We start from the raw sequence: 15,154 nt of genomic DNA, 5'->3' as shown, positions 1-15,154 counted from the left end.
TAGACTGTAATAATGAGTAACGGCTCACTTTTTTCTTTTCTTTTCCGGGTTGTCGTCTAGCTTTTGGGGTTTTCTCATCCGACGCTCACAGCCTATGCAACAGGTGCTTACGCTGTGCATTCATGCGGCGGGGAACGACGGCGCGGTTCGGAAGACAACATTTCAAAACGCATCACTCGGGAGGTGGCTCTTCAACGCCGGCTCATCTACACCAATGAATACAGCCGGATGAAAAGAGGCCAAACCTCATTAGACACACTACAGGAGCCCAGTCTCTTACTCCCCTTGGAAGGACATTAGTAGCTGTTCTACGTCTCCTCTCGGCTGCCGCTCCACAGGCTGCTCTTCTGGCTATCAGTCATCGAGATGATCCTATATGACACTTATCGCGGTGTGCGTTTCGATGTGCATGTGTGATCGTGTGGCCGAGCTGACCTCATCTGGCTAAAACGGCGTGCCCCTGACAGGGGGCTCCAGGCCATGTCAACACTCACGCACCGAAATAAAATCAGCGCGCTAAGCACAAATATGCAGCATCGGATTTCTCCCGCGACCACGTTTCCTCAGAGGTGCTGTTCGTGCCGGGGGCTTCGCGTCGGGGCGTGAGCTCAAAGCACGTGCTGATATGCGACCAGGGGGTAGGGTGGGGTCGGGGTGGCGGGGGTGGCTTATGTGGACATTGGCACAGAAGCTATTACATCACATGGGCATGGGTGGCTAGGTTTACAGTCAGGCAAGCAACATGGGATGCTACTATTCTGCTGCGGGGGTCCTACACAAATAGATACAGAGTGTTTGGGTGAGTAATCTAATAAAAATGATCCACATTCACATATAAAAAGTACTTAATTTTCAAGCTGTCTACTGTTATTTTGAAGAAAAAACATGGAGAGACATTTCAGCAGCAAGGCATACTTTTTTGATAAAGAAATGTAAGCTTTGTGATTAAAGCTTTTTTGTATATATGAAAAAAGTCACCTTTGCAGCCTCTAAGCCTCTAATAACAATTAATCAAGTAAGCAAAACTGAAAATTATCATTTGGTGTCAAAGGTCACCATCCTGCAGTTTTACACTTGCAACAGGTGGTCGCACACAGGGATCACTTCGTTTTTTGGGGGGGTCACGTGCCAAAAAGGTTGAGAACCACTGATGTTGAGCTTTCTTTCTTCCTCATAAAAACATGTAAGACCCCATTCTCAGACCGCTGTTCTTCGTAGGCGGGGTCTTTAAAAGTTCCCTCAAAATGCGATGGGGGCAACAAATCCACATGCATTCGATTCCGAAACCGTTTGTACCCTTCTGTACTTGCTACAAATAGTCAGTGGACGACCTACGGTAGTACCCTAGGTCACTTCTAGCGGAATCCTCTTCTCAGGAGCTCTCTCAGGAGGTCTGTGGTGGACTCACTTCTTTGAACCAAAAGCTGGCTGACCATTCATGACTACTGTTCATAGACAACTTCTGGCAGAACAGGCCTGTTGCAGAGAGACAGCCAACACCCTAGTTGGAAGGAAGCTGACTGAAAATACAGATGAAAGGCTCCATCGCTTGCGACAACCCGGGGTGCCTGCGGGACAGCTGACGTCATTTAGCTCCACTCCAGTTTAATCTTGTTTTCTTTTCCCGAGCAGAGCCGTCCTACTGAGGCGGTTCACGTGTCCGTGCTTTGTTACCGGGACGCCTCGATTTCACAGACCTTCTGCTGTCTGCCAAAACCATCTGAGCAGTATTTAAAAATTCCCCCTCAGCTATCTATAGCCTCCTGTGTGATTTGTCCTCTTAAATATTAGATCACTCCCGTCTAAGGCATTACTCATTAATGAAGTGGTTACAAATTAGATTTCCCCGGCATGAACTGAAGCCCTGCTTAAACCTCGCGGCTGCCTCCCTTTACATGAGTGATCTCCTCGTGGGTTGTCATGCCATCCGGTCCCATGAGGACCACAGTGGTAGGGGTGGATTATTGATATATACTTGTACCCGTCTTATACCGGTCTAATGGTAAGAATTGTGAGGAGTGGAGAGGTGATAAGGGAGAAGCCTACACATCATTGATATATGGAGAATATGCTACATATATCAGATTTCAAAATGGTGGTGGAATATTTTCTGTGCGTCTGGTTGTGCCTGGGCAGCCATGCCGTGTCACCCTCAGGTCAGTTCTGTCTGTTTCCAAGCAGAAGAGACAGAAAGGCCACGATGCTGCTGCTTAACTCTGTTACCTCACTCAGCTCTCTCTGCACTGAACAGCCCCCAGGGGGTGAGGGTGTGTATGTGTATGTGTGTGTGTGTGTGTGTGTGTGTGTGTGTGTGTGTGTGTGCGTGTGTGTGCGCATGTCTGGAAGCAGAGGAAATCAGTGCAAGAAGAGCTACAGATTGCCCCCGGTCATATACGTTGCACTGGTTAAGTGGACATCAATGATGCAGTAGCCACACACACCCACACAAGCACGGCAGCGCGCGAGCACACACACACACACACATACATACACACCCACACCGACGTACGCACATCAAACCTCTCAGTTTCATCTCCAGAGCCCCTGTAGTGAAACGGGAAGCCCTTGCATTATTGATGGTGCTTGTCCTGTAAAGCAGTGAACTCGCTCACGCTGCTGGCAATGTAACACCCAGCAGCCAAATGGAAACATTTTGTTACATTAATCGCCCTAATCAGGCTAATTCATACTAACATAGAGTATGTTTACATGCACACCTCCGTATTGATTAATAACGTGAGCAAGTAACGTGATTTCTCTGATTACCATTCTTATATGGATTCGTTTAATAATCAGTCTAAAGGTGTGAAGGGGCCGATGTAAGAACCACATTAACTAGCACTAGCAATAGTCATAGTATTGCTTTAATAGGGTCAAGATTGAATGATTAGTGTGCATGTAAACATACTCATAGGGAGCACTGGGCAGTAGATGGATAGAGTTGCAAGCCTGTGCCCAGATGGACACCAGCTCCAATGCACAGGCTGTCTGGGAAACTAGGGTGGAGATGAATAAGAAGTATTCTCCCCTCCCTCAACAAAATCAACCCTCAACCTGAATACAGTACAAGACTGTGGTTGTACTGGGTAATTCCCAGGGGTGAGTGTATGTATATGTGTATGTGTATGTGTATGTGTAGCCTTTCCTCCCCTTGGAACGACTCCCTAAAGCTGTTGCTGTAAAGAAAAATGTGTTTGTACTAAACTTGCCCAATTAAATCAAGGCTAGCTCCAGAAGGGGGGGGGGATTGCTGCTGAATAAATCTGGCAACTCTTGCTGGCATCTCTGCCCGGCCAGTGCACACTTTCTTTCTTCCAGTAGGGGAGTTATAAAACACAGACATGAGTCATAGAACGCAGGTAGGCTCGATATTACAGTTCTGCAGGATATTTGCTGGCCATGGGAGTTATTGCCTTCCTGGATTGCACACCCGGGAGGCAGCAAGCCACGTAATATGTGTGGTTGCCCCTAGCAACGGAACTGCTCAGAGCACAAAAATGTATATTAAAAAGAATATTTCAGCGGTGTCAAATATTTTTTACTTGGCAAGAGATGTAAAAGTGCTGCATATTTTAAAAGGAAAAGATCTGGTTCAAGATGGTCATTGCAGTTTAGAACTGCAGACTCATAAAACCATGCAGGACGCCTGCCAGCAGAACGGGCTGTGAGCACTTTGGTTTGGTGCTCAAAGTAAAATCTCTCCACTGTAGATGCATTAGTTCCTCCTTTATTAGCCACTGTTGACTTATTAAGATAAGGACATGTAATGCTTAATCATTTTGTCTGAGTGTGCCAATAACATATAGCATCAAGTGTGCTTCCTGCAGAACAGAAATGAGGTCTATTAGTAAGAGTGGGATATTAAAGTACTGAGAGGGATGTGATCATGGGGTGTGGATACGACAGCATCAACAGAAAATAGCATCATTCAGGACAGAGGTATGACTCTTGGCAGCCAAAAAGGTCATGTTTCGAATGTTTCAATTATAACCCGATGGGTTATTTTTGTATATCTTGAGCAGGATTCATATCTCTTCACTGGACTATATTCAGAATACTGTATGAATGAATGAAGATGAGTTATCCAAAGCGCATTTTACACATTCTATGTAACGCAATGCTGACATATGGGAGGGTCGCTGCCCACACACAGATGTCAAAGGTCATTCAGACTCAACTCCCCTTAACGTTAACGCTCAACCTGATGGCCCGACGCCGCTCCGGTCGAGAACCCACCCACCCCCCCTCCCCCCCTCCCCCCCTCCCGGCTCAGACTATTTTCTGCCCCTACGGCGTCTGTGTCATCTGCGGCGTGCTCTATTAAAAGAGTCTGGGTTGATGATCTTGAATGACACACTGACATATCTCCAGTTACAGGGGCCAAGCCGCGCTGAAGTGAGGCCCGAGAGGCGGTGCGTGCCCGGCGGGCGGGCGGGCGGACCGGCATGCAAATGCAGTTTCGCACTTAGCGAGCGGGCAGGCGATCGTCGCCGGCACATAGTTGATACTAGTGGCAGAGGAAGAGGAGAAAGTGAGACCTCAATGAATGGCTTCACACTGTAGCCCGTATTTATCGAGCGTCTTGGAGTGTGATAGCTGATCCCCATCGAAGAAATCCTTTTTTTTTTTACCACATACAAAACTGCGCTACCGCTAAAGTCCGGAGAGAAACTGTAATTGGGGAAATCGTTTTGTTCTCTTTCCAGCTGTCAGAAGGCACGAGGACCGATCTGGCTCGAGCTGAATGACTGACATGAATTTTTCTGTTTCAACGTGCCGATTGAGTTATCCAACACACATCTGAGAAAGAGCAGGATACTCCAGTGCTAATGGAGGACAGATGTACTGATGATTGGGAACACTTATAGCCGTTACCACTGCAGGATCACTGACAAAACTCACTTACCAGTTCATTCATTCGTTTCCAAGAGGCTAAACTGATTTCTAATTAGCATTTCCACTCCAATACGCTCCACAAATATTAACTAGTGTTGGGGATTTTTAGCCTACAGGAAAATTGTGTATCTAGAGATTTTTGTTTGTGGTGTTATGTAGCAACTAATGAACATGAGTCCTATGTATCTTCATGAATTCAGACAGTTGCAGGCAACCAGATGATAGTACCATGAGCATCTCTCAGCCAAGGCAGATGCAGGTATGTGGATGTTGGCCACCAGCCATACATTTCCCATCTGTCTCTGGGCCAGGCCAGGTCAGTGCTAACAACATGGACACCAGCCAGTCACAGGCTTTTGTGTGAACTCAGTCTTGTTGGGTGATCTTATAAAGTGATACCATAAGACTCCAGTATAGCCAACAACCTGTAACATCACAGGCCATTGTGGAAGGAAAATATAACTGTATGTGGGTTGACTTTGTTTGCAAGATGTGCCATTATAGATAAAATAATATACTGCTTGTTGGGAGGGGGGGGGTTGGAGTTGGTGACTCATTAAGTGGAATATGTAAATCGCTTTTTCTAAAAGCATCTCAAGGTGCTTGAAGTGGCGCCCAGTGACTCAACTGGAACACATTGACATTGCATTGAGGAGAATAAATTCAATTAGCCACCTGCTGCTGCTGTGATTCAACCATGACTGAATTTTGCATTTGAATAGCTTTTTTTTTTGATAGCTCCTACAAAAGTGAAAGATCAGGGCTCTCCTCTCGAGATCTACTGAAATGGAGATGCTAACCTGTTATTATAAATATAAAAAATACATGGCCAAACTAGATTTCATCATGTTTGTATTTCATTCGGCATTAGGTCACATGAGTCAACTTGCTGTGATGAAAATGTATGCACCTTGCCATCAACATCAGGCAAAGAAGAAGTCTGAGGTATGTCTTATGAACTGATTTCAACCTTCTACTCGTCTTGTTCCCCAACGCCCCTGAAGTCTGAGGTTTAGGTGCTTGGAAAAAAACATTATCCCCATCAGAAGAAGAGCACACCTCATTTTTCTTCTGCCCCTCCTGCTACTTCACAACAAGGCGAGGATGGCACGGCAGCTCTACAGCTGTGTCACTTGGAAGAGCAACAATTTGCTGGGAAAAGAGGCAGGCGCCCTGGTGGTGATGTTGCATACGGTTGATGCTGGGCACTTCCATGTAATGACAGGGAGGGGAGCGCCTCGGCGGCAAGCGTATGAGAGGCGACAGCTGGGGTTCAGTTACTTACGTCTGTGTCGGGCCCCTTATCTGCCCCGGGGCAGGAGAACGTGACGAACTCATGGCACCTCTTGTGGACCACAAAACAGCAAACTGCGAGGGGAGAGAGAGGAGGGAGGGGAGAGAGGAGAGAGAAAGAGAGAGAGAGAGATGGTTAAAATACTGTATATTTTGATGTTTTTGACTGATATCTAGACACAGTAGAGAGAGAGAGAAAGAGAGAGATGGTGAAAATACTGTATATTTTGATGCTTTAGATTGATATGTAGACACAGTAGAGAGAGAGAGATAGCTGATAACAGCGAGAGAAGAAGAAAAGAGAGAAAAAAAAACAGGGACTGATGTCTGGGCCAGGCTCCTTATCATGTGTCCAGATGGCCAGTCCTGCCTGCAGGCTGACTGCTCTTATAGCACAGAACAGTGCCACCTCCTCCTCACTGGACTTGACGGGATCTAAAGCAGATGCAACACACACACACACATACACACACACACACACACATACACACCAACCAACGCATGCACGTGCAAACCCAAGTTCACCCGTCACATGCATCCGCGCTCGAACACTACCATACATCCACGCCAAGGCACTTGCATATGCACACACACACACACACACACACACACACACTGTCCCGGTCTCAGTGCCAGGTCATTGAGTGCGCTACATAATCTGCAGCACAAGCCAGCAGCGCACTGAGAGTAGAGGAAGGCGCCCGTAACACTGTGACACCGAGAGGAGAGAGGAGGGGCGGGGGGGGGGGTGCTAATCGTGTGAGCTGCCCAGCATTAATAATAGATAAACACTCTCATTGTTCTGTCTTTGTATGTCTAGGCTGACATTTGCTGGCAATAGATAGTGTCTTGATAAGTGTTGCTTCTCTCTCTCTCTCTCTTTTGGTATGCAAGTGCGCCCCTCCCTTTCCTCCTCCTCCTCCTCCTCCTCCTCCTCCTCCTCCTCCCCAGGACTTGATATTTTCAAGTCGCAGTGTGAGATGGAAGTGTTTGAATTGGTGGGCAGTTTTGAAATGTCTTCACTTAGCACCGGGAGTGGACTGGATTAGTGGTTTGTGTTGTGCTGCGTCGGTGATGTGATGCGCTCTCGGGGGCCTCGCTGCGTTTTACTGCCTAGTGGAGGAAAGTGGTGTGCAGTGTCTCTCTCTCTCTCTCTTCACATGCATCCACTTACAGATCACTAATGGCGTTTAGGAAGTGACATTTTCATAGAAATAAATGTCTGTTTTGCTACTATCACCGACTGATATAACACAATAGTGATTCAACCTATAGCCAGTTCATGAAATCTGCTACTGGTCTTTCCGAGGAAAAGGAAAGTGATGCATTATAGTTTCCGGTTTGTTTGGAATAAACAGAAGAAGAACTGGGTAGTTAGCAGGAGCAGTGATAGCCACCAAGGCTGAACGGACAAAGAACAGAGAAACTCAAACTGCATCAACAGAAAATCCAAGGAAGAAGACGTCACAGTCCCGCCCACACCGTTTGATTGACAGGTGATCTCTGGGAAGAGCAGTGCTGAAACACCACAGCAATGAACGCTGAGAGCACCAAAGATGGAGACATCTGGAGCCAGTGGTTTTTCACAGTTACTGGCCAGAACGCTGAAACTGAAACTACTACTATTAACGTATCAGTACATTTTGATGCTAAAATATATTCTCATTCACAGAAGTCTAAATTGTGATTCAGACATGTTGAAAACAACTGAGTAATGACAGCACTGCTGTTCTGATTATTATAAATCTGCTGTTTGGTGTGGGTGAAAGCCTGTATATCTCTCCACCTTCTGTCCTTTAAACAGAACATGAAGCCATGAATAAAGACTGATACTCAGGAATGCAACACTCCATTAGTCTATCAGATATGTGAAACAATAGTGGAGTGCATGTTTCTCAATTATAGCTTCATTACATTTCACTGACAAATGCCATATAAAACAGGTTTATATATCATTATGCATAATTGATAAGTTGTTACAGCTGAGGTAAAAAATGTGTGGGCCAAATGTGAGACTTGACAGAATTTATTAATGAACTTCCACTTTGCCCATACATTGATTCTACTTACTATGCAACATATGCAGGAAATTCTCGACATATTTTATAAAACATCTAGCCTTTCGCTGCATCTTGCCCTAACTATGGCAACCATCACTCCGGCCAGTGAGACTGTCTGTCTCTTCTGTTCATATTTTCTGTCCCTCTCCTTCAGCTCTTCCTCCCATGTCGTCCACTGTGATACAGAATTTATTTCCCCTGGCAGCTGGCCAGCAGACAGAGGCTTAAGAAACATGTGTAGCCCTAAATATAGCTAGTTAACTAACATTTCTGTCCTCACACACAAACACACACTGTATGCTGTTCTGACTGATGCCGCTTTTCTATAGGGGACCACCAAGATCAAAGTAACAATTTGACATAGTGGAAACCACGTTGTCGGCATTCTGCATGTTTGATCACAAAGAGGAAAGTGTTTCCCCACAGTCTCATTATTTCACAACCAAAACATTGTTCTTCAGTAAATCAATAAAAGTCAATAGTTACTGGCCAGGTGCTCTAAAAAAAACTATGTCAGACCGAAGGGCAAGTGGCAATGTCAAGTAATACATTTAGTCCAGTGCATATCTGTCGAAATTACTTGAGTAAATTTTGAATATATTACAACATGTACACAATGACAGTATATTTCCTCAGTATATTATACATCCAGTAGATCGACCGCCTGTTGTGCTGGTGGCAGACAACCAGGTTAGAGACCTATTCCATTGACAAATGCAATTTTCCAGCTTTCTGCATGGTTACAAGGCATTTGGGCTGTAAATTAGCATGAATGATTATTGAAAATCAGGGTTTGTGTTAGTTTTAAATAAACACTCTATGACCAAAACCTCGACTTGGGTGAACTGGGTGAACTTCTTGCCGTACTTTACGTCAAGAACTATGGTAAATATCATTGGTTGCATTTCCTTTCCTAATCCCAGCAAACACACCAGCCTCCTTCTCACCGTGCCAGTGTAACCGATCTGTTGTGACTGCAAGCTAGATAGTTACTGTTAAGAAGCTAATTATTTTTCGTACTGCCAAAATCATTAATCAAACATGGCAGATAGTCAGTGTTGCATAATACCAGGGTGTCAGCTTTCACAAAGCCCATGAGTGAGCTTGGCTACTTTAGTGGCAAGTATTGAACTGCTATCTGTTTATATTCAGTGTCCCTACAGAGTGGACTGCATTCTGAATTTGAAGTTTGCCAGGTCCAATAAGCAACTATCTGCAAGAAGCCACCGCTTTTTACTCACAGATAATGTTAGCTTTCATATGCTAGCATCTCATAATTATGCTAGCGTCTGTCCAACACATTCAGCGCTGTTTACAATTTACACACATTGTCACCTTCAGTGTGTGATTGGCCGTCAATAAAAGCTGTGTTAACACAAAGAATACAGGCGTAAATGTGGGTGTATAAAATCAGTATTTTTTGTGAACATCAAGGGAAAGATGTTTTTAGTGAATTTATCACACTTTTAAGGGGTTTTGCCAACAGCACAAAGTGAATTTGAAGCCACCAACGTGGGTCTCTAAACATTGTCACGCACAGCGCTCGGATCAATAGCAGTTATACTGTTCAGATATCCCCAGCAGTTACCACTAGCATTTGGTGATATTTACCTTATTGACTTTCCCACAATGGCAGTCATAACATGAACAGCAGACCTGGATAGTATGCTAGCTGAATACACTGTGAATATTCGATTTCTCTTAGGATGCAAATGACGTGTCGCTGCTTTTGACACTGTTTAAGACTAATAGAGTTTCAGGCCTGCTTCTCTACCCTTGAGGATACAATTTTAAAAAAACCATACCCATTTATTTTTGCCTACATCTGTATTACAGGCAAGGTAGGTTTTTAAAAAGCTGTTTCAGATAGTCATACTTTTGCAAGCCTACATACATAACAACCTCCACTATCTTCAAAAAACACAGCATAGGGGTCGATGTGTGCTGTTGTTGGTCTTCACATGTACTTTAATGATGATGAAATCAATACCCCACCCCCCCATACACACACACACACACACCACCACACCCCACTACAACCCCACCCCCACGGCTCCGTCTCTGCCAGGAGCTATTGGCCAGTCCAGTCTATAACCAACATCAAACCCTGACCCATAACTCACACCGCCGCCCACCCGCAAACCAGACGGGCCATCAATCCCAATGATTCATTAACAATATCTCCGTAATTCATACTAATAGTCGATAGTAGCCTGAGACACCCAGGTTCACGCTAACACATTATTCCAGGCTACCACCAAAGGCCTAGACACCTTATACAGCATGTTCCAGTGAGTACGACCCGTACCAAACATCCTCAAACACAAGTCTCATTCTACTATGGACCTACCAGACACCAGGTGTTTAGAACAGGGAATGTAAAAGCTTTTGTAGCAGCCATTTTGCATTCTTTCTCATAAGCATTTTGTGTAATTCACCAAGGGACGTAAGTCTTATGGTGAATATATATCGTGATATAACCATGGTGAGTCACAACTCTCTGCCTAAGGTCAACACTGAACTTCAGTCTTGCTCCATTTTTCTGTTCCTGTGTGCTTTGTGGGGCACCTCTATTTCATTTTCCCCCTCCCTGCCTCTTTACACAAACCTGTATCTCAAGTTCAATTGGTCGGTCCCAGAAGCAAAAACACCAAACATTGTTGTCTGCCTTGAATTGTCGGGGCAACTATTTTCTGTTACCTAGAAAACTGTTGAAAAAGTGTGTCCTCTGGTGATTTATGGAACGGGCCGTGCTTGTGAAGAGTGTGAAAGAGACAGAGAGAGAGAGAGAGAGAGAGAGAGAGAGAGAGAGAGAAAGGCTGAGAGTTTGTGTGTGTACGCATGTGAGAGAGAGAGAGAGAGAGAGAGAGAGAGAGAGAGAGAGAGAGAGAGAGAGAGAGAGAGAGAGAGAGAGAGAGAGGGACTGAGAGACAGAGGGGGGTCGGAAAGGGGCAGGGCTGAAGACTGAAGAAGGTTCAAGCTCGGTCTCCATGGATACACTCTCCGGTGTTCTCATTAGAGCTCGGCTGCCTGTGATTGGCCGCTCCAGCGGACTTGTTCTGGGGCCGGGGCAACACTTAGAGGTTCACCACATACATCACCTCTGACGGCAACTTGGAGCAACATCTCCATTAGGGCGTGCGAGGGCAAAGCCGGCCTCATTGTAGCCGCGGCACTGTCAGAGGATAATGTACTCTATATTTCAGAGGTGGTGAGTGTTGAGTACCCTCTTGATCAAGCACATCCGTCTTCGCAAACCATTAGGAAAGCTACCGAGCTGTAATGTTTTTAAAGAACTTACGGCGGACTGTCACGCCGAAGATGGCAGTGAGATGTTAAGCCGTGGCTTGTTCGGTAAAGCATTAAGAGCTGCAATTGGATTAGAACAATGACTTTTGGGAGCGACTGGGCAGTCCGCTTCAATAAAAAAAAACGGGTAGGAAATAACTTGAGCTCACAGAGTTGTATGGCGATAAGTGCGTCTTTGCTGCTTAGGCAGAAACCTTCAGCCAGGCAATGCTCTATCCTGCTGCTGCATGAGATGAAATGGAGGCTTTTCATGTTTCTTTTACTCGAACTGAAAGATTTGCAGTCCATCATTTCCTAAGAGGGTTTAATGACTCCATTGTAGAGTTCCAAAATACGCAGCTGCCAGTTGGAGAATTGGTGAGAACTGCTTTTCTCAAGTCTTGAAGAAATGGATTTTTTGGCGACTTGAGGTGTTACCTCTTGACGGCAGCTTAGGCTCTAGCAAGGCAGGAAAGCGGCAATGTCATGGTGACTTTAATAGGTTGAGTTAGGATAAGTGGAGGCATTTGTCTGCCTGTGACCTTATCATTTTCTTACTCTCAGGACAGGAGGAATTATGTAGCGGGTGAGAACGTAATGAGGGCTTTCAAATCAATACTTATCCAATCCTCACCATACCTTCCAGCACAGCGCGCAGCAAAAATCACTTCAAAGATAACATGTCTCAGGCTCTCCCCTCTCCAGCAAACCGATTTCTACCGAATCATGCCCCGGCCACGGGTTCACAGGAACAATTTCCTTACGTTTTGTCTCTCTGCAGCCTCTTCAGGGCGAAATAAAAACGATCAGGTTTGTAGATGCGAGTTCTCGTCGAGGTGCCTCACTGGAACAATGGCACTGTGGGGGCGAGGGCTTTTAGAGCAAACCGTCAAGAAGCGCCGCACCCCGCTGTTGGCCTTCACAAAAGCCTCTCTTCCCCGACTGGGAAGCTTTTATTCGTTTTCTTCACCTGAACATCTGCAAGCGAGCACTTTTTACCACTGTTGCCAAACAACAGCTCCGTGGCCATGAAAGAGCGAATGAGAGAAATCCTTAAGCAGCGACTGCTCTGAATGTCTGATGCATGACGGCACACGGAGACAAAAGTTTGTTATTCACCGCTTTGCTTTACGCAGTTGCACATGTCAACCTTGTCATTCTAGTATTCTGATTAATTAGTGGATATATTCAAGTTTCTGGCCAAACTGCTAGATTGCAATATTGATTCGTTTAGGAGAAGGAATATTCCAAGTGGTCCTTTGATTGCCAAGTAGAGGTTTGTCTGTCAGACCGTGAAGTGCTCTTACAGGGGCGAAAAGGAGAAAGTGTTTACATGGAGACTGCCTTAGGTTTGACCCTGGCTGTGTCTACTCTGCTCTGCCATTGCATGTATAGTGGGAGAAAATGGGAAATTGAAATATAGGTTTGCAGGAACACAGTATACCAACTAGGATTTGACCGATATGGGTTTATCAGAGCGGAAACTAATACTGATATTTTTAGCATCTCTGCCTTTTAAATAAAAAGGCTTATTATTGACAAGTCAGCCAGGCATCCATTAATTACTAAATAACTGTGATTACTGTGCAAATCAACAAACCTTGTATCTTTGGACTCTACATCATGTTTTTCATTAAGGTATAAATAAGTGCAATCAGTGGGCCTACTTCATTCTCAAACCACTCAGCTGCAGTTTTTTTTCTCTTTAATGATTACAATGAGACAGTTTCAATATTGTGGCATACTGAGGAAAATATGTAAGCGCTTGGGCAACAGTGGCTGTGAATGGTTGATTGTGTTTCTAAACAAACAACTTGGCCGTCTCAACAGAATTCAATAGACTTAACTTGGTTAAATTATTTTTTTTTTGCTGTTCTTGACTGGGAACTGATATCAAACATTAATCCATCATTTGTGTTTCGAAATGTCAGTTTGTTAGCTAGCTAACTACAGTAGGGCCTATATCTGGACAGCTAACCATCACTGTCCTGTTATTAACACATCTGACTTGCACACTAGCTGACTTACAGTATATAGTAGAAGCTAACGTTAGTAGTGGCTAGTAGTCAAACGTTAAACATTAACATAAGTTGCTTTGGTAAATAGCCTGCTGGCTAGTTAACTAGCTAATAAAGCCAAAAAACAACTGTTTGTATACATTAACTGGGCTGACACTTTTCAAGCTAGTAAACTTGTAAAGCATTGGAGTAGAGACTAGGGTAAAAGACTGTATCACGATAATCTAAATTTGGAAACAAGTCTACCTTAGTCACTGTTACTTAGACCATTACTGAATTGACCTACAGTCACACTACAACAATCTTTTTCCAATATCTCTCTTTTTCTAGCCTGGTAGTTAAATATTTAGACAGTATTTGCACACAGCCAGTTCTCCAGTGGACCTCCATGATGGCGCCAGGTTGCTGGGAGATCTGTGACACAACTGCAAAGCCTCTGCAAAGCAGTAAAACTGTGCTGGCCGGGCGCCTGTGCAGTCTCTCCTCATGTCTCAATCATACGCCCCACCCTCCCTTCAGGCGTTAGGCTCATAAAGCTGAAATAGTGCACCGGCCTCCGGAGTAGAGAAGAGCCACAATTACCACTGTTCATCCTCTGCTTCACCTCATTCATGCATCACACCACACACATAACACCATCATTGATATGACATGGGTGCTACTGTAACAGGTGTGTAACTGGCTTCAGGAACTAGACAGACGACAGACGCTCTTCCCTTTTTCTCAGTGTTAACAAACCTGCTGTAAATCCTATAGCATTGCAACAAGCAGGACTGAACAATACTGTTGGGAAATAAATGGGAAACTAATACATGACGGCTCTAAATTTACAAGAAATCATTTTGTTATTCAACACTGACTCAACAGATGGGGCATATAGAATCAAGAAAGAGTGATGTGTCAAATTGTTATTTCATTTCTATTTCAATTTTATGAGTCAAAGCTCACATAATGATATATCATCAGGAGTTCATCAGGTGGCATTCTTGAAAATGTCAAGGAAACAGGTAGGATATAAGACTGCTGCAGAAGTCTGAAAGGCTTTAAATTTCATATAGTTAATGAGTGATAGGTCTTCAAAATTTGTATTCGGAGCGTTCAGCCGATTCAGACTTCTGTCATTAGCGGTGAAACATGAAACAGGCCCAGCATTACTTAAATGAAGCTCTTTAAGGAGAGCTTTGTGAGTCGGGGGCTCTTGGGAATTCTTGTGCGTTGAGTGTGTACAGGGGCGTGTAGGGAGGATTTAAGCCAATTCCACAGGCTGTAATAAGCTTGTGAAGGAAGGTTAGTCACACTTGGCTGAGCTGCTGCTGCCCGGGTGAGGATCAGCTTGTAGGCTAACACACACTCATTCATATATATACGCATACAAGGTGTAGAATGTGTATACAATGTCTTCAGGATCATCTGGTTTAAACCCTGCGGAGGGACCCTGGAGGGAGGGGAGAAGAGAAGAGAAGAGAAGCTAGGGACAGCCCAAAAGTATCCACCAGTTTAAAACCTTATACCCTGCACTGCAAGTGTAGGCCTTAAAATGCCAAATCCAGTATAAGGGTAGTCTGTTTCCAAGGGAACAAGTCAAACCATAATGACGTT

At 44.7% G+C, this 15,154-nt stretch overlaps 1 protein-coding gene across 1 annotated transcript in view; it reads right to left on the bottom strand.

Moving 5' to 3' along the window:
- Positions 1 to 15,154, bottom strand: part of LOC139652015 (protein kinase C alpha type-like) — a gene marked incomplete at its 3' end in the record, with an annotated part of 123,966 nt that overhangs the window by 59,272 nt on the left and 49,540 nt on the right. The window contains exon 3 of the mRNA XM_071528938.1: positions 6,182 to 6,264. Coding sequence (XP_071385039.1) covers positions 6,182 to 6,264 — 83 coding nt within the window. The remainder of the gene's footprint in view (positions 1 to 6,181; positions 6,265 to 15,154) is intronic.

The sequence above is a fragment of the Centroberyx affinis genome, unplaced genomic scaffold (genome assembly GCF_046629955.1).
Source record: "Centroberyx affinis isolate AG114_WGS23_722 - 3 ecotype Tasmania unplaced genomic scaffold, CSIRO-AGI_Caff_v1 ptg001740l_1, whole genome shotgun sequence".
NCBI classification, from domain to species: domain Eukaryota; kingdom Metazoa; phylum Chordata; class Actinopteri; order Beryciformes; family Berycidae; genus Centroberyx; species Centroberyx affinis.
Note: the sequence above shows the minus strand (reverse complement) of the source record. Positions and strands in the feature narration are given on the sequence as shown.